The 26,195-nt window shown below is 49.7% G+C and overlaps 1 protein-coding gene across 5 annotated transcripts in view; it reads right to left on the reverse strand.

The window, feature by feature from the left end:
* Window positions 1-26,195, reverse strand: part of PCM1 (pericentriolar material 1) — a 2,166,942-nt gene that overhangs the window by 276,815 nt on the left and 1,863,932 nt on the right. For all 5 annotated transcript variants that reach the window (XM_069631563.1, XM_069631561.1, XM_069631564.1 and 2 more), the window contains one exon: window positions 8,380-8,449. In XM_069631563.1, the coding sequence (XP_069487664.1) occupies window positions 8,380-8,449 (70 nt within the window). The remainder of the gene's footprint in view (window positions 1-8,379; window positions 8,450-26,195) is intronic.

A 26,195-nucleotide genomic window follows, 5' to 3' on the forward strand; every position in this document is an offset into this window, starting at 1 on the left:
ATCCTTAGAGGGTTAATCTTCTGTGCGTGGCACCAGACAGAGAACCTCTTCCATTTGTGTCTGTAGCATTTAAGAGTCGAGGACGCCCTGGCCTTTGCAAGAACCTCTCTGCAGTCAGCCGGTATGTCGTATCCTCCAAACTCTAGCGCTGCAGGAGCCAGGCTGGAGAGCAGATCCGCGTCCACTGGCAGCTTGATTGACGGGGACGCTGACAAGTCCAGAAGGTCCGGGAACCATATCTGCCTCGGCCACGCAGGTGCGACGAGGATCATCCTGCACCGTGACCTCTTGAGCTGGTTGATGAGCCGGATCAGTAGTGGCAATGGAGGGAACGCGTATAGGAACAGGCCCTCCCAGGGGAACGAGAAAGCATCGCCCATGCTCCTCGGCTGGGGAAACCTGCTGGCGAACCTCCGGCACATGGAGTTCGTCGCCGTCGCGAACAGGTCGATCTGGGGTGTGCCCCACCGTCGGAAGAGGCGATCCACTAGATCCTGCCGTAGTTCCCACTCGTGGCACGAGCGCAGCTCCCTGCTGAGTGAGTCGGCGATGGTGTTTTTTATCCCTGCCAGATGAAACGGCACCAGAAACATCCTTTGGGCGACGGCCCAATGCCACAGGTCCTGCGCCTCCTTGGACAGTGCTGGGGACCTGGTTCCGCCCTGTTACCTGATGTAAAACATGGTGGTGGTGTTGTCGGTGAAGATCCTCACCACCTTGCCCTTGAGGGACGGAAGGAAGGACCTGAGGGCCCAAAACACTGCACGGAGCTCCAGGACGTTGATATGGAGGGACTTCTCCGTTGGGAGCCAAAGGCCTCTCGCGTGCAGATTTTCGGTGTGCGCTCCCCACCCTTCCAGGGAGGCATCCGTGGTCACTGTCTCCTGGTGGCCTGGGGTCTGGAAGTCCATGCCCGCCGTCAGATGCGTGCGGGTGCCCCACCACCGGATCGCTCGTCGGAAACTCTCGTCGAGTGTGATCCTCTCCTCGAAGCTGCCCGTCGTTTGGATCCAGCGCGCGTCCAGGAACTCCTGCAACGGGCGCATCCGGAGCCTGCACATGGGAATGAGGTAGATGCAAGAAGACATCATTCCGAGGAGGGACTTGATGGACCTCACCTTGGCCGCGACGGCAACCAACATCCGCTGTACCTTGCCCAGGATGGCCCTGGTCCTTTCCTCCGACGGGGAGGCCAGAAGGGACACTGTGTCGAGCTTCGCTCCCAGAAACAGTGCGTCTTGCGCGGGTACCAGGTGGGACTTGGCGTAGTTCACGGAGAATCCCAGGTCCGTGAGAAGTTGGACGGTCCTTGCCGTGTGCTCCACGGCGAGCTCCCTCGTCTCGGCTCGGATGAGCCAGTCGTCCAGGTAGGGGTAGACGTGGATCCCCTCTCGGCGCAGCTGCGCCGCCACTGGTGCAAGGCACTTGGTGAATACCCTGGGTGCCGACCGTAGACCGAAGGGAAGGGCTCTGAACTGATAGTGACGCCCTTGGACCACAAACCTGAGAAATGTTCGGTGCCCCTTTAGGATGGGAATATGGAAGTAGGCATCCTCCAAATCCAACGACGACAGGAAGTCGCCCTCCTCCAGCTGACCCAGGACATGCTGGAGGGTGACCATCCGGAACTTCTGTGCCTTGATGAACTTGTTCAGCCGTCGTAGGTCTAGGATGGGGCGCCAACCTCCCGTCTTCTTCTTCACGAGGAAGTATCTTGAGTAAACTCCAGAGCCCCGAAGCCTCTTTGGGACGAGTTCGATGGCGCCCTTCCTGAGCATCGCCTTTACCTCCCGGAGAAGCTGAGGGACGTGAAGCTCTTTCCTGGCCACAGGGGGGACGCGCGGGCACCTTCTTTGAAACTCGAGTGCGTGGCCCTGGGCTAGGGCGTCCAGCACCCAACGGTCGGTGGAGATGGACTCCCACACGCTGACGAAGCTCGCCAGCCGGCCTCCCACCGGGGTGCTTCGGTGGGGGCCCGACCCCACGGCCGGTTCAATCCTGCTTAGACGAGGCTTTGCCGCCTTGACCTCCTTGGCGACGACGGCGGGGTCCGCCTGACTTGCCTCGTCCCCTGTAAGCTTCCTGAGACGACAAAGGGCCGCTTGACGGTAGGTGGAAAATCCGCCGCCGGAACCTTTGGGAGGCGCCCTTGCCTCCGCCGCTCCGAAAGGGCGGCCGCCGTTGCTGGAGAACCCCGAGAGCCCGGGCCGTCTCCGTGTCCGCTTTAATGGCTTGAAGGGAATCGTCCACTGTTTTCCCAAACAGGTTGTTCCCATCGAACGGCATGTCCAGGACTCTGGTCTGTACGTCTTGACGGAAGTCAGTAGCCTTGAGCCATCCACGCCGCCTAAGGCACACGCCGTTGCCCAACTGGCGAAATCCAGTGTCGGCAATGTCCGTCGCAATAGTGATGGCGTGGTCCGACGCCATCTCACCTTCCTGCAAGATCTCCAGGGCATCCGCCCTCTTGTCGTCCGGTAGGAAGTCCAGCAGGGGAGCCAGCTTGTACCACAGCTCCCTGTCGTACCGGGCTACGATAGCCAAGGCGTTAGCCGCCTTAATCGTCGTCGCTGCAGACGAGATGACCCTGCGCCCCATCGTGTCCAATTTCTTTCCCTCGCCGTCCGGCGGGGAAGTCGACGTGGAGGCCGCACCTCCCCCCGCTTTCTTCCTGGCCGCCGCGGAGACGACAGAGTCGGGGGTAGGCTGTGCCCGGAGGCACAAGGGGGCCGCGTTCGGGACCCGGTACTTCTTCTCGTACCGGTCTCTTCTAGCCGGTGTCGTGGATGGGTTCTTGAGGAGGGCGAGGCCCTCATCCCAAATATCGTCCAGTAGAGGTACCGCGAGGACCGTCTTCCTCTTGGCCTCGCACCGCTGATAAAGGAAACCTTCCTTCTTCTCCTCAGGGCAGAGCTGGAAGAGCTCGGATGCCCTGGCGATCATGGAGTGAAAAGATCCAATCTCGTCGGGCGGGGAAGCCCGGGTGGGAGGAGATGACGGCAGATCCTCGTCGTACACCTCGTCGTCCGTACCCGTCGCGGCCGTGTCAGTCCCCGTATCATCCCCTCGAGTGGTGGACGGGGAGGAGGGCTGAACGGGGCACGACGGCTGAAAAGGAGGTGGAGGGTGAATCCTTCTTTTCTTAGGAGGGGGGCTGCCCGAAGGGCCTGGTTCCGGGTCCCCCGACGGGAGTGGTTCCTCCACTGGTAACGGCAGTCTCGTCCTTATCTCTGAGCATAAGGACTGTATAGCCAACAAAATGGAGGCCGAGTTGTCTTGCGGCACTGGCAGAGGGGAATCCGACGGGCGGTCAGGGGCCCCATCGGTACCCTCGACGATGTCGTCGTCTCCTGCGTCGGGATCCCTCCCGACGGGCTGGTCTTCTTCCACGCCAACGCCGTGGCATAAGACCTCGATCAGCTCTTCCTCAGAGGTTGAGGCCGGATCCACGACGACCTCCTGCCCCCCCTTTTTCACGGGGGTCCTGTCGATGGGCATAAAAGAGGACTGCCTCTGCGGTGGCAGGGAGACTCTGAGCCCCGAGGTCGCCACCACTGGTGTAGCCTCCACAGGCTGAGCCAGGGCCGCCGCGACTGTCTCGATAGAGGCCTTGGCCGGATGGATTAAGGCTTTCACCACCCTTGGTGCGCTCACCGCCTTCTCCTTGAGGGGGGGGACACTGCCTCGCTCCCCCTCCGCCTTCGAGCTCGACCAGGGCCTCTCCAGGAGCTTCGCCGGGTGCTCGGCCTTCCTCTTACCTGACCCAGAGCGTTGGCTCGTGGTCGATGGTGCCGGGGAGGGTGCGCCCTGCCTGGCGCCGGTAGAGCCCGACCGTTCGGCGCTCCCGGTGCCAGCGGACTCGCGGTGCTTGGCCTTATGTTGGACCCCCGTCGCCGGGGCGTCCTCAAAGGTCTTAGAAGACCGCTCGGATTTCTTCCTCTTCTTCTCGCCGGACGGACTCTTCCCTTCCAGCCAGTTGGCGAGACGTTGATGGCGGTCATTCATGGTCCGCTCCGACATGTTGCCGCAAAACGCACAGTCCTTCTCCACGTGCGTCTTGTCCTCATGTAGGCAGTAAAGACAAAAAGAGTGTTCGTCTTCCTTAAAGACATTCTGCAGCTGGCATCCAGGGCAGATCCTGAACAGCTTTCCGGGCGTCGAGCTTCCCTTCTCCTGGGCCATGACCGAGATGGGCCTGAGAAACTTCTGGAGTCCTCCAAAAGCGTAGCTCGACGAATCTTCACCCTTGAGGGGCGTAGACGAATCCGACACGGGTCCCCGTTGATCGGATGGAGAGTCGGTGGAGCTTGAGGCTCTTTTTTTGAGAAGAAACGTGAAAAAATAGCACTAACGCTCGAGAGCAATAGCACGAGGATCCCAACACATGAACGTGCGGTAAAAATCTGAAGATGGCTGCCAGAGGCGGGGCTTAGGTAGAGGGCAGTCATTGGCTGTGGTCAGTATGACGCAGAGATCAGTGATTGGTTACTACTACGAAAGACAGATCAGAAACGAAACATACTGGTTTTTTCTTTACCGAGGATTCCCAGCCTGACGACGGGGAATATTCATGAGCATGTGAATCCATGCCAGACCCCATGCTGGAGAAGCTATATTTTAGAACCCAGGCAAGCAGAAATAAGACTGCAGCAGGTAAGACAAGAAGGCGGACATCAGTCAGCACACATACGAGCTGAACGAAGACTAGTCCCATTTCTCCAAGAAACAAAATTTTGCCTGCAAGGCAACTGGTGCACCGCGAACTCCCTAAGCTCGAAATGCTCCACCACGCACATCAAAGGCTCTGCCACTGACAAAAGAAAGGTGCTTGCAGCCTTAGCACCCTACGAACTCTGTGAAGGCACAAGGAGCATGCTGAGGCTGAAGACTGAGGTGAGGGCACGTCATATTCCAGGGGTAAAAACATAGATGCCGACACTCTCTCGTTTGCAGTGGGCGAAGTTTTGGGGGAGCTGTCCGGAAGCAAGCATGACGATGACCCCTTTCAAGGGGCAGTGGTGGGGCATGATTGGGGCATCTGAGTTCTCTGCTCTATACCGCTCTAGCACCTGGCACAGGAAGGAGATACAAAGGGTGCTGGGTGCAGTTCTTGGCCTTTCAGAGAGGTGTTGCCAGAGACACAGAGGGAATTGCCGGTACAGGCTTTTGTGGGATGGTGTTGGTGGTCTGGGAGGACCAGATCTTGGATGGCATATCACTTGGCGGCAATAGCACACTACAAGTTGGGGGGCAGGTCAGATCCTATGAAAGAGCACTACATAGTGATGGCAATGAAAGGTTGGGCCAAGCAGGCTGAGAGGAAGCCAGATGAAAGGCGGCCCATTGATGTGGTGATACTACACAGTATGATTTAAGGCCTAGGAGGAGTTTGCCAGAATGAGTCAGAGAGGGTCTTGTTTGCGGCGGCCTTCATATTAGCTTTCTTTGGGACTTTCAGAGTGAGTGAGTTGGTACCGGAGAATAAGGACGGCAAGGGTGCTGGGTTCCTGAGGATGGGCGACGTGCACTTGGAAGGCGGTTGAGCATCTTCCTTAGGAAATCCAAGACAGATCAGAAGGGGAAAGGCAGGATTATTACACCCGGCAGCGCACAAGGCAGCTCGGTGTGCCCAGTGGGGTGTGTTGCGGCTTATCTCCAGCAGATGAAGGGTCTCCTTTGACCCGTTTCCAATTCAAGAGGTTCATGGACATGGCACTGGTCAAAATGGGATTTACAGAGGGAGTATTCGGGACTCATTCCTTTAGGATAGGGGCAGCCACCTCAGCAGCAGGGATAGGCCCGAGTGCTGAAGCTGTCAAGCAAATAGGTGGATGGAAATCAGGGTGTTTCAGGAGGTATATCAGCCTGAGAAAATCTAGCACTAACAACCTTCCCTCTCATCTCCTTCCTAGTAGCTGCAGCACAAAGAAGGAGGTGGCCCGTATGGGTAGTTGGGCATTCCTTTGTGTCAAGGGCTGGGACGAGCTGGACGGCAGAGCAGGAGGAGTTGACCGCTGGCGAATACCGGATATGGTGGCATGGGGTGCCTGGGATGAGATGGGCACAGCTGCAGGGTCACATGCACAAATTGCTGGGTAAGCAGCAGAAACCTGATGTTTTGATCATACACCTCGGGGCAATGACTGAAGTTTGGGGAGAGGGAGCCTTATGAGGGAGATCATGTTTTCCTTACAGGACTTCTCAGCTCATCTGGGTGAGACCAAGATTGTGTGGTCGGAAATCATTCCGAGGTAGGAATGGAGGGGCGCCGAGAGTCACTCAACTGTTGAGAAATCAAAAAGGAAACAGAATTGCGCAATGGCAAAATTCTGCAGGGGCAGAGGCTTCCCCACATCAGGCACGGCTTGATCAACCTGAAATCCCCGGAATATTACGTGAAGGATGGGGTGCATTTGTCGGCAGCGGGGACGTTTTCTTTTTGGAATGTGTGCACTAAGCTCTTGGTACTGTGAAGGAGGGAGCCGTGGTGGGCGGTACCCCACCTTTGGCGTGGCAGTGTTTTGGCGATCAGTGACAAGAGACGGACTCCGAATGAGCCATTGCAAAGCCAGAAGGGTCTTCGCTCTTTCGGACCAGCACCTCTTGGGAGCCTAAGCGGCAGGGGCGGCTGGTGGTAGCAATGAGGGCTCAGCTTCGCCTCCCCTCAACAATCGGTGCTCTCTCAGCCCAGGTACACCTGCAGGGGCAGGCGGGTGTCAGACGCGAAGGGTTGGGGGAGTTGTGCCTGGTATGGACTTTGCTGGGAAAAGGTGGAAGCAGGTTTGGGACACGGAGCAGTCGCCGCACCATCGGAACTATTTTCACTATTGTTTGCTGTGTTTTATTAGGTGTGAAAATAAATCTGCTGCCTTTTATGCCAAAAGAAGACATGTCTCATTCTGCACCTTACTGAGGGGGAAAAGAAGGTGCCAAAAGAATGAGCAAGGGTGATGTATGTTGGCATAATAAATTGACAAATGCCCAGCTTATGTGTCTGCCCAGCAGCGACCCAGGGAAACTGGCAGTGCTTGAATGTTCGACCCAAGCGACCGTACACCTGGCTCAGGGGAAAGAAAGCATCAAAATCAAAAGAACCTGGCTACGGCACAGCTGCTTCAATGGCCTTACCCTTTAGCACAACACGAACATCCAGGAATGCAGAGTCATAACTGTTACACACCGCCGTGGGCGTGAGGAGGAGGACCGGACGCATGGGACGGTCCATGGGCTGAAGTAGATCAGGGCTCACCCATATAGGCAGGAGGCCCTCATCACCTCCTCATACTCACTCGTCTTCGTTTGGAATATAGAAGCAAAATGGCTTCTTTCTAGAAACACACACTGCACATCCAATCACATCACTAACTGCACAGCCAATCAGGTGCTCCTTACAACAAAAACGCTAACAATCCCCCACAAGTCACTACATGTACATTTTCAGAGCCATTTTAAACCAAAACATACTATTACACTACCTTATTTATTTATTTATTTTTAATAAAAAATACTGTTAAATGTGCAACAACTTGAAAGCTGCAATAAATATATTTTAAAGCATCAATCAAGTCAAATAACTTTTAAATAACATTAACAGATGGCGGCTTCCATTGGAAGTAAACATGGCTGAAAAATTCACCACACAGTAGAAATTCAGCCAAACAGTGCAAAAAGAGGTATGGTTGGAGGGAAAATTGGTGGGAATGGGAGGAAATTTCTATATATTTCACTTAGCAATCGGCATCAAACCACATAAATCCATCCTCATAAGTCACCTGCATTGAAAAGCATTACAAACCTACACTCAAATCCCCTATTTCTAAGCTCTTATGTTTAAGCTCTTATTTTAATGACAATAGTTCCGGCTTTATGGGTAGCGCTTTCAGCACCTCCTAATAGCCAAAACTAAAAATGGAGAGTAAACATATTCCCAACAAAAGAATAGGAAACAGACACATAGGAGCCAAACCCTTGCTTCACCCACAAAGCTCTATGGATATGTTTGGGCGAGTAGTACATGTAGGGATAAAGGAAGAAACTACTATTATTGCATGATCTGAAGAGGAAATATGCACCTTAAATTGCATGAATAACTAGGTAAAAGTACATATTTACTACAAAAACATTTAATTTAAAAACAGACAAGGGAAGTAAAGCAAATGGCTTTACCCCCCTCCAAAAGGTCAGACAGGGTTAAAAAAATTAAATAAAACATAAAATGGGGAATCTAGGGAGGAATAGGTGCAAAAATGAAATCTTTCATAACATCTTATGCAGGGTGTGGTTTGGCATAAGAGTAAATGTTCTTTGATACTCTAAGCGTGCTGTAGATTACATGGGGCTGTATAATTCAGCGTTTTTTATATTCGCATACAAACATACCTTCCACAAGAGCAGTCTTAGGAGGAATTCCCGGACGCAGATCTTCTGTTTCAACCTCCTCTACCAGATACTAATTTGGAAAAAGAACACCCATAAGAATGTCACACAGTTGAAATATGCAAACATGGACAAAAATACTTTCCTCCACTTAATTTTATAATAAAGCAATACACTTACAAATATAGATTTCTTTTTTATAGACACTAAAGTGAATAGCTGGTGTTCAGATTATTCTTTTTGCAGAGGCCAAAACTAGCAGTATTTGAGCAATCAACAATATGTTGGAACCAGTTGGAACATTTTCAACAAAATATACCTCATGTAACCATACGAGAAGTATGATGAAGCTTTATTTTGGTCCACAGACCATAAAAGCACTAATAACATTATACTTAAGGAACAAGTTACTTACATGTAACTCTTTTTCGACAGCATGGGTCTTGCATGGATACACATGCTCATGAATATTCCCCTTCAGGCTGTAATATTAAAGCAGTTTAGCTTTAAGCCAAAAACTGCTCGTCTCCTCTATAGCCTATCAGTGTCGCTTTGGGTCGAATTGCCCCAGCCAATCACACTCGTCCTCCTAAGCTCCACCCATTGTGGCCATCTTTACATTTGGTTGCGCACATCAAGTGGCAGTATGAACCAAGAAGAGCCAAAGAGGGAAAGGAGGGAGGGTGCACATGTGAATCCATTCAAGACCCATGAGTTTACACAGCAGTACATATACACAACCACAGAAGGTGACAAGGCTCACAGAAGCAATACGCTTACCCCATGAAAAGACTTGCCTCAACACAAACAGGTTGTGTAGCACTGTTTGGCTGACCTAGGACTCCTCTCTGTAATCCCTGTCAACACAGTAGAATCTTGTGAAGATGTCGAGCAGGGGAACAGCAGAGAGAAACGCTCCCACGCCGGGGCAGGAGCCTTCCCCAGAGGAAATTTTCTGAAGAGGCCCTTGAGGAACTCCTTAATGAGCCTGCGCGACCACAGAGAGAGCTTGCCTAGAGTCTGGGTGTACCAGCATATGGCAGCCAGGTGTACCTTGACAGATGCTTGGCCAGGCCAGTCTTGGCCAGCTAAGGGAGACGCTGTAGCACAGTCAGGCGCAGCAGAGAAATCCATCTGTTGTCGGCACCACAATGTGAAGCACTTCCACTAGTGCTTGTATCAAGCAAGCGTAGAAGGAGCCCTGGCCTTGGCTAGAATCTTCTTGTATTCTAAAGGCAGCGAGTAGTGACCAAATCCTAGTGCTACAGAAGCCAAGTCGTGAGGCTCAGATGCTGGGACACGGTGTAGGATTGACCCTTCTACTCTATAGAGGAGGTCCCTAAGTGGAGGCAATATGATGGCTGGAAGCAGCGATAGCTGGAGAAGGCCAGAGTACCAGATCTGCCTGGGCCACACGGGTGCAATGAGGATCATCTTGCAGTGGCAACGTTCAAGTGTGTTGATCACTCGTAGCAACAGGGGAATTGATGGGAAAGCGTACAGGAGGAGGCCCTCCCGCGGGAACAAGAAGGCATCCCTCAGAATCCTTGGCTGAGGATACCTGCTGGCAAACATATGACACTTTGCGGCGGTAGCTGTCGCAAAGATGTCAATTTGAGGGAGACCCTACTCGGAGATGAGATAATTGCGCCTGCTGAAGCCCATTTGTGACAGGAATGCAGCTCCCTGCTGAGCGAGTCTGCAATGGTGTTCTGGACGCCTGCCAAGTGAAATGGGACTAGGAACATGCATTGAACAATCGCCCAGCGCCACATATTCTGTGCCTCCAAGTATGATGCTAGAAATGCATTGGAGACATGGGGCCCTCCTTGTCCTATGACTCCTTAAACTGAGTGTTCTGCTTATTTTCTGCCCAGGAGTCCATTCTGGACCGCTGGCAGTTCAGCTCTTCATTTGTTCTTGGTGAACAGTAACCATAGGATACCCTTAGTGCACCCTTGGGTCGGGGTACAACCGTGTACCCCTATTGTATGTTTTTGGGCACAAGTGTGTTGGCCCCAGAGCAGGGTATTGGCTGGCGGCAACTACATGTTGATGTATAGTGGCTCTAGGCATCATACATCTTTGGACTACCCAGGTCCTGCGGTAGGAATCTATGGAATCCTACAAAAAGGCAAGATGGTAACTCTTTGTTTCCTTTGCCTTACCCCCTTGTTTCTCACAGTCTTGAGAAGTCCTGGCTCTATCTCCTTCCCCTGAATAATTGTTGGGTGGAAGAACCATATATGGCTCTGATGCGGTCTCCTTCCAGACTGGCTGGAGCCTTCACAGGGGCTGCTTGTTGTGGGTACACACTTGGGGTTGAGCCTACCTGAATGGAGTGAGTAGTCAATATGTATTCTGTGTTGTGGGTACCTGGTTTTGGTCATGCGACACAATGTCTGAGCCAGCCATGACAGAAACTGGAATGAATGCAGTGTGGTGCACTGAAAGGCTGGGGAGTAGCCCACAATCCACATCCTGCGTTGTGGGTGTTTGGTGAATGGCCTGCCTGCCTGCCTGCCTGCCTGCCTGCCTGCCTGCCTGCCTGCCTGCCTGCCTGCATGCATGCATGCACGCACGCACGCACATAATTGTATGCGATTGGCTGGCTGAGCTTGAGTGAATGGGGAGTGTTTTGTAGAACAGGGGACTTCACACTCGCATCCTTGTCAGAAGATGAAATAAGAAACCTGAAGCAGAAGCGGAAGTCATCTTAAGCTTGCATCCTGGAGTCCAGCTGAAGGAAGACGTATGCGACTGCACATTTTCAAGGACTGAACCAGAGAGGACCTGGATAGGCAATCTCTTCCTGAGCTACGAGGGAACATTGTACAATTGCTGCTCTTCACCCGAAGTGTCCTGGAAGTGAGTCATGTGTGCCTGCCGTCCGGAGAAGTGGGATTTGTGGGTCCAGAAGAGGAGTGCCTGAACATCTTGAAGCCAAGAAGTTAATCTGTGTCTCACACGGTCCAGAGGAGTGTTTGTGGCTGCTGAAAGCCAAGTTGCTAAGTATCGCACAGAAGAGGGGGGGTACACAGGCATACTTCTGCTTGACAGCAAGAGCTGCAAAGGTTCAACATTTTCTAAAAATCCTTCAAGGGGCATCCCCGCCACGACATCTGTCCACCCGCAGAAGGTCCAGGGTTGATTCTCACCACCTAAAGTCATCCAAGGCCACCAAGGGTGTCTTCTTCAGCCATGCTTTGCCGAGGTTCACAGCATGTTTCACCTTTATGGGACATCCACAGATGGAGTAACGACGCGCCAACGGAGACCACTGCGAAGGCCGAAAGTGCTGCTTTTCTGACACTACTTGGTTCCTTTCTTCTCGACACCAACAGCCCAGAGACGACTCCTTCCAACGGGGAGTCCATCCTCGAGGGGGTCTCGTCGAGTTAAGCCAAGAAACTCCACCCCTTCGCCTGCCAAGGCACCCAAGGTATTGCGACAAGGAAGAACATCTTCCAACCTCAGGAATCATCCAGGGGTCCCAGATTCGTCTTGGGTCCTGTTCTAATGTGGCTTCCCAGGTACTTTGGGGTAGTGGGTCCTGTAGAAAAAGAAGCAGAGCATTATTGAACATATTTGGACTGGGCTCTAATATACAAGATAAAGTACACCTTAACAATTCCCTTACAGTTTGCCCAGGTGGAGGGACCCTCACACAATATTACCCATCTACTTTAAAGAAAGCATTCTGTCAATGTGCCTAATCTAACCCGCCTTTCTACAGTAATGACTATGCAATTATCCAATGCTTTATGATCTCTATGCTTTGACAACTGTCAGCAGTTGGTGCATACTAAATTGAATCTAAAGTATATTGTGGTACCACATAGATGTATATACATTTACTATTAGGATAGTGTTACCCGAGTATAAAGTGTGTTATTTATATATGTATACATTTACCTGAGCCTTAATTTTTATATAACACTGTACCCAAGAACCAGCCTGCATCACCTCCGTTGAGTCTCAGCCTTGGTTGCTCGTCCATGCTACCACTAGAGAACCTTGGCTGGGATACTCTGTGCCTTTTCCCCAACTTTATATGGGGCAGAAATACAAACACCCCTGTCCCAGATATCACCACTTTCCCACGGCGCTGAGGCTGAAAAGACTTGAGGTCCCAGACGGCCGCCCACAGTTCCAGGATGTTGATCTGCATCTCCTTTTCCTCCGGGAGCCAGTGGGGCCAAGCATTTAGTGAATACCCTTTAAGCTGATTTCAGGCTGAAGGGCAGGGCCTTAAAATGGAATGAACTTTAGGTGTTTGCGATGAATGGGGATATGGAAATATTCTGGGCCTTCATGACAGCCAGGCTATCCTCCCATATGTCATCCAACAGGGGAACTGGGACAATGGTCTTAGAGGACTCCCGTCGTTCAAAAAAGGAAACATTCTCTTCTCTTCTAGAACCAGGTTGAACAGCTTGGAAGCTTTGGAAATCATGGAGTGGAATGACCCAATTTCGGAATTAGCCACTTTGATCGTTAAAAATCGATCGAATGGTACATTTGACTGATTTCGTTCAGTACCATTCGATCAAATTTTTAAAATACCTAACATGTGGAGCAGGGGTTGTGGGGGTGTCCCACGTTAGAGGGACAGATCTGACGCCGCAGTGGAAGCAGCGGCGAGCAAGCTGGTAATTAGGGGAGGGGTGTGGGGGTGGTGTAAGGCACATTTTGGTTTGTTTGGCAGAAGTGCAAAGCGATTTGCGGCATAATTGACTACGGTCAATTCCGCTGCGAATCACCACACTTCGGTCAAACAACCCAAACCCCCAATCTCATCCGGCAGAGAGGCCTTGGCGGGCTCATCAACATCAGGGAGTTCCCCATCCACGGGAACTTAACCGTCGAACTCTGTGTGTTTACTGGTTGTGATGTATCTGTCGCTGTATCTGTCTAAGCCGCTTCCTCCACCACAGGGGACAGTGCCACTGGTAATGACTGAGGGGAAACAAGGGTCTTATGAGGCAGCATCAGCTGAGCTTGAGAAGGCCTTGGAGGGCTCCTTGCCGGAACAGACTGAGGAGGAGCAGTAGGCAGTCGCTGCTGGATTTGAGCCACCAGTGTGTGTATAAAGTGGTCAAGATGTCCTAGGACACATCCCTAGATGCAGGAGCTGGTGAAGGAGCTGGGCCTGTGTCTGAGCACCGTGGATGGCTAAACGGCATGGAAGGCTGGCGGGTCGTGACCCTTGAGGCATTGGCACAATGGGGTCAGGCTTCTCTTGGCCCCCTTCCTGATCAGAATAAAACCCCTCTGGCAGGCCTTCTTCAGAGCTGGTGTAGATTACTGGAGACCTCCTGGGGGATCCCAGAGGTGTCAGAGTGAAGAGAGGTGCAGCCTTGGTGGGCCTGGGCAGGAATTCCTGAGCTGAGGCATGTCCCATATCAAACCAGAGCCCTTGGGGAAAGAGGCAACGACTGGAGTCAGCAGAGCAGGAAAAAGTGCTGTCGTTGACAGGACTGTCGTCGGAACCACCAGAGGTCTAGGCGGCAAGGAAAGTCTGGGCGTGGTAACCGTTGCAGTGGTAAAGGTGACAGTCGTGGACGAACCCTTTGGTGTTGCAGCTGTCAACAGTCTTCGTAGAGTGGGTTGTCGACGAGGTGATGGCCCTGGTGGATAAAATAGTTGACGAGACTTGTGTTGAAGATGAGTCGATGACGGTGGAGCCAGTGACTGGTCCTTGGACGATTTGCTCTTCGATAAAGACCTTTGTTTGCTACCTGACGCCAGCGATTTTCTCTCAGACAGAGGGTGTCACCTGCGGGTAGGCTAACTGTCAAAGGAGCTGGTGACGGCATCCAGCCTCTCTCCGAACTGGACCATGCAGCTGCGGCGGCCATTGACGAGGAAGGAGTTAGAGTGTACGACTTTACCTTCTTTTGGATCTTCACCAAGGAAGCATCCTCAAAGGACCTTGACCTCTGAGGGAGCACGCTCTTTGGACCTACCGGCCCTGGAAGAGGCAGGACTATGCCCCAAGGCCGCGTCAAAGGCCTTACTTACTTTCTTCGATCCACGCCACCAACCTCTGATGGCAATCCTTCCGTGTCTTCAAGGAAAAGGATTGGAAAATCGAACATCCATCCGCATTCTGGTCGGGATGTAGGCAGAAATGGACCCAAAGTGCTGATCCTCTATATCCTTCAGGCCGCAGTTCTCGCAGGATTTTTCTTTGTGGCATCCGCCATGGTGTTGAAGTGAAGGCTGAAGACTGGGCCTGTGGCGCCGCGATTTGGAGATCTGATGAAGGAATCGAGGATCTCCTCGGACAACGGTTCCACGCCACTGGTAGTCACAATGTGATAGGAGGCTAAGAATCTATTAATTCTCATAAAAATTGGGAAAAACCAGCAAAAATGTCTGTTTGAGGAGCCAAACAAAAACACCCAAATGAGAATGTGCAGTAAAAATCTGAAGATGGCCACCAGGGGTGGAGTTTAGAGGACGAGTGCCATTGGCTGGGGTAATGTAAAAACTGGAGGGGGTAATCTGTACTTCTGCTCACTATATAGTTGGGGTAGCGGGACAGAGCACTCCAGCCAGGGTCGTCCAATGGTAGCAATGGACAAGCAAACCGAAGGCTGAGACTCAAGGGGGGTGATGCAGGCAGGTTCTTGGGTACAGTGAATCCCCAAGCACCTACAAAGAAATTTCCATACACTAAGTTATGTGCTAACACAGTACTTTTATATCAAATAAGGTTCAGGGGAATATATGGAGCAATAACACTGCCCTGATAATGACAAATATTTATCCTTCTATGTAGGCCACCATATACGTAGACTCAGCTAAAATACACCAACTGCTGACAGTTATTAAGAATCACTAAGCAATGTGTAACTTCATAGTTATTGTACATGGGCAGGTTAGGATCAGGAGCATTGGCAGAATGCTTTCTGTAGTAACGTATGTCCAGACGTGCAGGTAAGTTACAGATATGCCTTTAATATCTCCAAGTACAGGTTTACTAGTAGGAGAACAGACACCGGCTTCCCACCCGGCGGGCTACACCAACTGACTTTCCTAGAACTCACACACGTCACCCAAGTAGCTCTGTAGGCGCGTGCATTCACACCGTACACATTCCATTTCAATGACTCACCACTAAGATAGATTATAACACTTCTCCCCCCTTTGATTAATCAAAACTGAAGGAAGACGGAGTCAACGAACCAAAGAATATACCGCGTGGCCACCACGATACACTCTGTATTAACCGGAGAAATACCAAAGTCCGCAAAACCGATAGAAGCCAAACACCGATGAGGTAGGTGGAAAGGAAAACCTTGTCAGAACACGAGACGCTTAAGACAGATGTAATTATCCCGCCCTGTAATATGTAATACACAACATTAGATGTGCAACGCATACCTTGCGCATCCGCAAGACAACCACCATCCAAAACACCAAGACCCTCGAACCCAGCACCAACTCACTCACCCAAGATACTACACCTACACTCAAGGACACCCACAAGAAAACCAACCTCTACCCAAACCCCACTCCGAGCTGCCCCTCGGAGAGCAGGCCTGCCACGCCTGACATCCTGGAAACAAACTAACTCTCCAAACCATAAGTGCACCAATCACCTCCTGCCCTAGGCTGCCACCCCAGAGCCTCCAGCCTGCCACACCAGAGACAACCCCAGGCGCATGGACCCTCCCGGCCATCCATGATCCCAAACAACAAGCACCGCAGACACGTCCCTATTTCACCAGAAAACAATCTAACCCAATAGATAATAGACCACACATCACCAACCTTCTAGCTAAGACGAGAAGAAGAGAAAAAAACATGTTATGCAAGGAGCACCACAAAAGTGAGACAAATGCCCCCAGCCAAGTTATCGCCCTCACGCTACTGCTGAAGACCAGGCAACATATCAATCCCAAATTAGAGACAGGATGATATCACTAATCATAAATTAAAACTCCAACCCGAACCTCCAGGGCCCGGCCGGTACCCCAGAGGCCATGGAGGACACAACACACCAAAAGCCAAATGGACCCACCCAGCCATAAAGCGAAAAGGCTAGAGACCAGAAAGACAGAGGACCATCCATTAGTAAACACCCTAATTAACCTATTAAGGCAAAATAGACCCACCCGGCATCTATGCTGAACATAAGATGAAACTCCTAAACAGCAATCACCTTGAACGCAAAATAGACCCACCCGGCATCTATACTTAACATAAGATGAAACTCCTAAACAGTAATCACCTTGAACCCAAATAGACCCACCCGGCATCTATACTTAACATAAAAAGATGATAATGCAACTCCACACTAGAACCCTGGAGCTGCACAACACTGATGAGGAAGAAAGACCTCACCCAGGGACAGACATCCCGCACAGTGCTAAAAGAAATAAGTGTACCGCATCCCAAAACGCATACACTCAGCATGCCATACTGACAATCCTCACAAGCACCAAATACATGAGAAAAACAGTTAAAATGTTGGAACATTTCTAAACAAATTGGCTCTCATAACCGTCTGACCCTCAGACCTGGAAAAGCATAAGCATAGTTCCTGTTAACGTAGCATCATAAAGGAAAGATCTAACACCAACCCTCGAGTCCGACCCATGACAAGGACCCCAAGTCACCCTCGAGTCCGACCCTTGCCCGCAATTTAGACAAAATGCAATAACAGCGCACCTGTAAAAGTAAAATTGCATGTTAAACAATGCAAAAGCACTCGAACATATTTTGGGCAAAGCAGCAAAATATGTAAAATGCATTGCACCTTAGAGCAAAATACACAACACAGGGCCACTACATGTACGAACACACACGTAGCACAACACCACACCCACACGGCCCATACCACGACACTACAGAGGCCACAAACACTGCCACTCGCACACATACATACTGGCCTGAACAACGCAAACAAATCAATCTTCATTCAAAGAGAGTTCCTCCAAGCTGACTCAAAAGTCATGGAGATCAGGATCAAAACCCTCCAGGAAGCCAAGAAGGGAAACCTGTCACCGCCTCCCAGATCAGTACGCCTCTTCCGGGAGGTGCGATAAAAATCCGAAACCTCCTCCACAACAACGTCCAAAGGATGCACTTCCCGTTACTGGTATCACCTGAACATTCCCTGTTCACATCACGCCGTGGCTCCATCTCCATCTGCCGACTTACATAGCCCGAAAAGTCCCTGTGATTTTCCTTGGAGCCATCGACAACCAGCCTGGTTGGAGGAAGTTTCTGGCTCATGGTGGTAATGGCAGGGAAACCAGTTGCCGTTGCTTCAACGACACCATGCTCCTTACACGAACACAGACTTTTTTTTTAATAGTTCAGCCATGGTACTGGGAGGGGGGGGCAGGTCACGGTCCCATCCACAAAAACGAAAGAGCTCCAAACACCGTGGAAATAACACAAAAATGCCCAGCAGCTCCGATGGACGTGCACCACAGCGCCACCTACAGGTTGCAGGGGAAGTTAGCACCTTGACGAGACACCAACTCCTGAACAGGCGTCCCCCGGCGTCGGACCCAGGGGCTTGTACACCCCTGCTGCGATCGCCGGAATCTTCACGCCCTACAGGACCATCTAGGCTCCAAACCGTGGCTCACCCACCTACAATTGGCTGCAAAACTCCTGGGAACCTGTCGATGGCCCCATCAACCGATGGACTGTCCCGAGACCAGCAGTCCACAGTCTCCAGCGCCCACACGGCGGTTTCCCGGCCTCGGACCCAGGGGATTTGTCACCCCCGCTGCGAAAGCCCAAATCCTGACCTCCGGCTCCGGACCCAAAGGGCATTGGCACTCGCCCTTGCTGCGGACCACCGGAGACCACAGACTTTCGCTGGAAACATCAACAAGGCGATGACAGCGAGCGGGACCAGCAACGGTTGTATACACTGGAATGGACCCTGCCGGGTGGGAAGAGACTTGGAGGGCAGTGTCTTCTCCAGATGTGCTGCCCCCTCCGCAGCAGCCCCGATCCTCGTCGCCAGTGTAGTAACGTATGTCCAGACGTGCAGGTAAGTTACAGATATGCCTTTAATATCTCCAAGTACAGGTTTACTAGTAGGAGAACAGACACCGGCTTCCCACCCGGCGGGCTACACCAACTGACTTTCCTAGAACTCACACACGTCACCCAAGTAGCTCTGTAGGCGCGTGCATTCACACCGTACACATTCCATTTCAATGACTCACCACTAAGATAGATTATAACACTTTCCTTATGAGAAACAATGGAATACTGCGAGAGGATCCCCCCTACCTGGGCAACCTGTAAAGGAAATGTTAAGGTGTACTTTATCTTGTATATTACAGCCCAGTCCAAATATGCTCAATAATGCTCTGCTTCTTTTTTCTACAGGAACCATTACCACAAAGTATCTGGAGGCCACAGGAGACCAGGTCCCAAGATGAATCTGGGACACCTGGATGTTTCCTGAGGATGGAAGATGCTCTTCCTCGTCACAGTATATCTAGCGACTGTGTTGAACTGCAATGCACCCTATAGTAGGCCACTGTGTTGAATCTGTGCTGCGCCCAATAGCTAGCCATTGTATTTCAAACCCATTATAAGCTTGTGTGGAACTGTGCTGCCCCCTATTAGCCAGATATAGTGTTGAACTGTCCTGTTCCCTATAGTTAACCATTGTGGTATTGAATTGATGTACCCCATAGTTAGGCATTGGGTCTCGCCCCCTATAAGCTAGCCAGTGCGTTAAACTGTGCTGCGCCCTATAGTTAATCACAGCACTAGACACCCAGACCAAACCAACACTAAAGGAAACCAAGGAAGCATGGAACTATGACGGAAAACCAGGAAACAACCCAACCATGAGGGCTCCCACCCCTGGTTCACAATGAATCAATAACAACTTACAACCAGAGGCATTGCTGGGGGGGGGGGGAGGGGTTAAGAGGGCTATAGCCCCTGGTCTTTTGGTGGTAGCCCTGGATAGAATCTCAGGAGCTACAACCAAAAGGCTAACTAGCCCCTAGTCCCGAAAGTGTTGACATCAGCATAGCCCCGGACCTTTTCCAGACCTAGCAACACCCCTGGTTACAAGTAACAACAAACATACACCTCAAACAAATCTACAAAAGCGAAGGAAATACTAACGGGAACCAGGAATCTGCCTAACCAAGGGGACACCAGCTCTGGGGAATTTACCCCACAACTTAACACAAAATAAAACACCTGCCATGCTGCACCACAAGAAAGACAAAGTAGCAAGAAAGGAAAACAGAAATGGGAGGGAAACCATAACCCTTCAAGAAGGAACCCACCCTCCAGATTTCACAACACCTTGGAACCCCATGGCGACACTGCTGAACAGACAAAGGATACAGACCAAGAAAAGAACAAACAGAATATTTTTTTCACTACCTCTCCACCTACGACTCCATGTTAGGCAGAAACCTGTGCAGTTCCCTCTGGGACCACTGCAAAATATTTAAGACTACAGGTGTTTGGCAGTAAACCCACTTGGTAGCAGTCTGTACCACACAGATTCACTTGGTAGCTGTGGCTGAGCAGTCAGACTTCCCTCAAAAAGAGTTAGGCAGTATACAGAGTATTCCCAATAGGTCAAAAGAACACAGTAGAACAAGCAAACACTGACCAGAGCTTGGTGTAAAAGAGATATAATTATTGATTTAAAACCACTTCTAATAAAACACACAGGCACTAATATTAAGCAGTTCAAAAACACGGTCACTAAAAGATATACACTCCAAGGTCACACGGTTGAGAAGTGCACAAAAGTCTCAAAGTTTCAGAAAGAGTTGGACCAAAAGAAAGGGGGACCAGTTAGATGGTCAAGGCGGCCAGCCCAGTCCAGAAGGCTAAGGGATTATTATTACCTTGAAGCAATCTTTAGAAAGGGAGGCCTGGCGGACACGGTACCTTAAAGTGGTGAGAATACTCCAGCGGGGGCAGTTGTTCCTGGCAGCGGATGCAAGTCGGTGCTTTGTCCGGGGGAAGAGACGATCTCGTCGGGGAGGAAGACAGGAGCCCGTTGCACTGCCAGGGAGGAAACAAGCCGCAGAGTTCTCAGTTAAAAGGAGCAGTCCTTTGGTCGCGGTCCAGTGGTAAGTGGCTATCCGGTTGCCGGGGTGATTGGCACGGGCAATTCGACCACAAGACGTCCTGGGATGCGAGGAAAAGGTAAACTGGTTGTGCCCACCAGTCAGGGGAAGAAGCCTCTCCAGTCGGTAGATCTTCTCGGTCGTCGGGAAGTGGTGCGTCGGTTCCGCAGGGCTCCACCGTTGGTGTCGTCGTAGCAGGTCAGCTCAGCTTCTCCCTCGTCAGATTCTCAGGTCCTGTGGCGACTTCTGAAGTTCCAGTTCCCAAAGCCCTGCTTTTATGCAGCACACCCCCATTCACTCAGCCTAGCTGTCAATCAAACATGCTAAGTGGTGAGCCGGCCGGCTCACCACTTGGGCCAGTCACACAAGAGTGCGACTTGAGTTATCAAGGTAACTCAGTCCAGGGTGCCTAAACCCCCTCCGACGCCCCCTGTGGTACCCAGACAGAGTGGCACCACTTTTGGAGGCTTCTGTGGAGGAGCCCGCCAAAAGTGGAACAAAGGGCTCGACTTGGGTTGGAGTCACAGAAGAGAACACAGACGCCATTTGAGAATCGAGTCTTGGCAAAAAATACCAACCGGCAAATTAATATTAAATAAATAAACCAGCGGTATGTTTGAGGCTATGAGAATTAAATAATTAAAGTTGGTAGCCTCGAACAATGGGAAAATTCCATAGGGATATATTCGCGGTCGAATGTAAAAAGTAGTATCCACTGCCACCAGCCAAAACTCGATCAGGGGGGACGGAGACATGCCCCCTCGACTAACAGACCCCAAAGCAATCTAGTTGCCCCGTCCACAATATGATGGTTTGTACTGGTTTCTGTTAATAATTTGGGACTAGTAAAGCCAATGGTGACTTTACATGCCCTGGGAGACAGTAGTCAGTCCCAGGGTATGGCGTCTATGGTGGGGTGTCACTATGACACCCCGGTGTCACTGCACGGAGGGTGCTGTGTAACACACATAGTAAAAACACATGAGACCCTATGGAGTAAAGGACCCCATAGCCCATAAAACACATTAACAGTCAAAGGAACACCATAAATCATGTCCAAGAGTGGGAGAAAGAGAGTCTCACTCTTGGCAGGAGAAAAAAACAAACTCCAGAAATCCAGCAAAGCTGCTGGGGGACTCACCAAGTTAGGAAATTCAGCCTAAACGGAGAATTCTCCCTAACACTCCATCATAAGAGGTAATAGAAAACCGGCAATCAACATACATGCAAGAAACCAAAACAATGTGGACACCACCGGCATGCCGAACCCAACACAACAAAAAACAAACCATTGCAACCCAGATAACATCTTTGAAAAAACACCAAGAAGAATCAGGGGCAAACTCAAGTCCATAACCATTAACACGCCCTACATTACCAAAGGCTGGAAAAAGGACCCACACTCAAACAACTCATCAACCTGCAAAAACCAAAACTAAGCAACCCTGCCAACAACCTAATTAGACTACTCGACAAACAGATGGAACACCCAAGAACAATCCCACCTAGCAAGTGCAACCAGGAGAGAACCCCCAGTGATGAAAACCTGAGAAACACCACGACGACCCACAATGGAAAATTGACAAATTACACTGCAGTCTACTCAAAGTAAGATACATGGCTAAACACAAAACACATTCACGACCTAAGGGAGGGAGGCAAAGGGGTGCTTTTTCTCAGAGAAACATGGTTATCCAGTGCTCCAGATAAAATTTGTAAGTGGGATTATTTCACTCCCTATTTTTTTAACGTTGGGGATAAACTGAATTTTTAGGGAGTACAAATGTAAGTCCAATTCCCAATGAGAGTATTTCATAAGCGAGTAAAAATATGTTTTAACTGAAAAACAGAAATGTTTTTGTAATATTTATTTTTTGCACCTAGTTATTCATACACATTAAAAGATACATGTTTACTTCTTACAATCAGGCAGTTAAAGTAGTAGTTTCTTCCTGATGTACTACGTCCACTACTGATCCAAACATAACTATTGAGTTGTGAGGGTGAAAGCAGGGGTGCAAGATTCTACATGTCTTTTTCCTATTTATTGTTGGGAGTATTTGTACTCACAATTTTAATTTTTAGTGATGATTTGCCAATTTTTAGGGAGTAAAAGTGGCTGATACATCCCTTACCTGTAGGGCTGTGGCTATCTGACAACTACAAAACTATAGCGCACAAAGCAAACCAGGCAATTTAAAATTAATACACATCAGAGAAAACCAAATAAGAGGCGGAATCGCAATGGTGCATAAACACCACATCTGCGCCTCACAACTCCCCACAACCAACATTGAAGACTGCAAATCCCTCCTCGTCAAGATCAAACTCAATGACCAAACTAACAGTGTTCCTCCTGATCTACAGACCGCCATCCTACAAACGAAATTTTGCGACAAAACTCGCAGACTCCATCGCCAACCTATCCACCTACCAGGACAACCGAATCGTACAGCGATATTTCAACATTTGGTTTGAAAGAGAGAACGAAAATACAGCAAACTCATTCTGCGCACTCCTGGAAACTCCACTTCAAGCAAATAGTAAATGGATCCACCCACAATGCCAGACACACTTTGGACGCAACTTTCTCCAAAGAATGACTTCCGCCCCACCAACACCAATGGTATGGAATGATCACTATCTAATACCATTCTACATAAAACTCCAAACCACTTACCGCCCGGAAACATAATACTACACACCACTAGGAAAAGAAACTGGAAGAGTCTTCACTTGGAATCCGTAACAGATCTGCTGGAATCGACACAACCAAACACCACAGAGCTGAACAGAATCACCCCAGTCTCAGCGGAAACCATACTCAAAACCTGGATCACTGAGGCCCTAGACCAACTAGCACTAGCAAAACCTTTTAAAGGCACATCAAAAAATGTGGCAGCAAGGTGGTTCACTGAAGAGCTGAAAGAACTCAAAAAAACAAACCACAAACTGGAAAAAATATGGAGAAAACATTACAACCAACCAGACAAAAAATAAAATACCAAAGACTACTCAGATTATATAAATCGACAGTCCTCAATGCAAAAAACAAATACTACGCTACAGTAATTCAATCGGCAACCACCCTACAAAAAGAACTTCAGAATCATCAACGAGATAAAAAAAGCTTCATCCTGCAACAAAAGGCGCCATCCCAACACAAACACTATGCGACATCACCAACTACCTTAGATCAAAATTATAAACAATCCAACAGACCGTAGACACAAACCATGTAAATATGAACACAACTGAATCACGGATAACTGGCAATACCTCAACCACAGCACGATTTGCCTGCTTTGACCCAATAGATTAAGAAACTTTCTCCACACTAATAAAGGACACCAACCTTGCAGGATCTCCAAGCAACCCTTGTCCCCCAGACATCTACGAAGAAATCCTCAACCACAGCACCCCAGTGTCACACTTCCGGCACCTAATGAACCCGTCCCTAAACACAGGAATAGTACCAAAGTCCTCCAAATCGGCATACATCAAACCACTAATAAAAAAGGAAACTGAAAGTGCGGAAGACCCCAGCAACTACAGACCTATATCCAACCTGCCTTACCCGGCAAAGATATTCGAGAACCATGTATACAAAATCCTACTAAACTATGTAGAAACAAATGGAATACTCAACCATTTGCAAGTAGGTATCAGACCAATGAGAGGCATGGTATCGGCACTCGTATCCATATAGGCCAACCTAATAATTAGTGCAGACAATGGCATTCAATCTGCCCTCATACTACTGGACATCTTCCAGCCTCTCCCCCCTCTTTTTCAACACCTACATGTCCGCCTTGATGTTAATCAATAGATCAAACGGACTGACCGCCTACAACTACGCAGACGAGACAACTGATCATGAAGATTGCCACAACCCAAGAACTAAACAATACTCTAAACAATGGTCTCACAGACATATACAACTGGATGACAACGAACAACCTCAAACTAAACCTGTTCAAAACAGAATTAATGATCTCTCACCCAGAGGGAAACAGAACCAACTACCAACTGGACTGGCCGCCAGGCATGAGAACCCAACCTGAGACTTCAAGTGGATAAATAACCCAGGAATGTTCATGGACAACAGACTATCTCTGGAACCAAAAGTCAACACTATCACAAAAAAAGTGCGTCTACCGCCTCAGACTACTCAGGGGAATGCTCCTGTACCTCTCTTTTCCACATAGATCCCTTACAATCATATCCCTGATGTTGTCAAGAATCGACTTTGCAAACAGCATTCAACCTTGGAACGCCTGAAAGTCTCACCAAAAAAGTCAATGCATCCAGAAAACGGCAGCAAGGATACACCTGAGATTAACAGAAGAGAAAACATCACACCAGCTCTGAGAAGCCTACATTGGCTTCCAGTAAACAACTTCATTATAAGGCCCTCTGCATTGCCAACACATTTCTACACAGACAAGGAGTTGAATTTCCCCAAGCCAAGATTAGCCGCTATCAACCAAAAGAGATCTAAGATCAAGCAACAATCTACAAATAGAGACAAAACAATACGAAAAAAGGCAATTTGGAGGAACTGCATTCTCACGCCTCACTGCTAACATATACAACACGATGCCAAAGGAAATTAGAACCAAAGAAGACCACCTCACCTTCAGGGAACTAAAAACATGTGTGAAAAACCAAAGGGTGTTTCACAACCTAGTCCCGAGGGATCCGTGCTCAGGTGGCCAGGCAAAGGCCTTCGCTTTTGAACCTGGGGGTGGACAAGCGAGGGAGGATCACCTGGGTAGGGGGTCCTCGCTGAGTAGCACCCAATGGTGAGATATGGTATCCCCCTTTTTCCACAACCCATCTAACCCCTATCCCAGTTATTTTATGTGAAACTACAACTCCCATGATCCTCCCCATTTTGTCTTGACAAAAGTACTGCACTGAGGAAGATGAGGAATGAGGTCAGAAGGAGTACCTCCCCTGACTTGCATTGGCCCTGTCCCTGTAATGCGGCCAAGCAGAGTCAGGCACGTAGCTCTAATAATGTACATCTGCCATTTATTAACACTTCTTGTGAAAATAAAAGGTGGCACGCACAGGCACAATTTGAGCGGGGCTGAGCACGAGAAGGAACAGCTCTTCCTAGGCTAATGCAAACCAGGCTGTGGGAGTTGAAAGGCCAACGGGCTGATCAATAGTTGAGAGGAGAGAAAGCTAGGAAAGATTTCCAAGCTTTCGGGAAGACCTGGTGTTCGAAAAACAGAGCCGAGCGAGTGGAGCAAAGAAACCTTCAAGGTGCTGGGAAACAGCCTGCAACCCTCCCGGGTGAACGACAGAGTTGGGGAGGAGCAGAGGAGGCATTGCTAACGGCCTTCAGCTGCGGGAGAAAGATGAAAGAAATTAATTTAACACAACTGGTGAGTTATCGAGGGCAACAAAATTATGGTTGATGTTAAAGGGAAAGTGACCGATTTGAAAGTTGAAGGTTGCGAGTGTGCTGATAAAACGCGAATGAAGAGAACAATTGTTAAAAGAAAAGGATACAAACTAGCAGAGTGGTCCTGCAAGAGGAATCTGCACATTTGAAAGTCTCTGTGAAATGTCATGAACTTTTGAAAGATATTACAAGCAGACATCAAAGGAAAGAAAGTTGAGTAAGAGGAAAATTAAATAAGTGAATTGTGAAATATGCAGAGAGAGCAAACAAATATAAGAACTTTGGAAATGGCCAAGAAGGCAAGTGAAAGA

Source organism: Ambystoma mexicanum, chromosome 6q, assembly GCF_040938575.1.
Source record: "Ambystoma mexicanum isolate Mex_15411 chromosome 6q, UKY_AmexF1_1, whole genome shotgun sequence".
Classification (NCBI taxonomy): Eukaryota; Metazoa; Chordata; class Amphibia; order Caudata; family Ambystomatidae; genus Ambystoma; species Ambystoma mexicanum.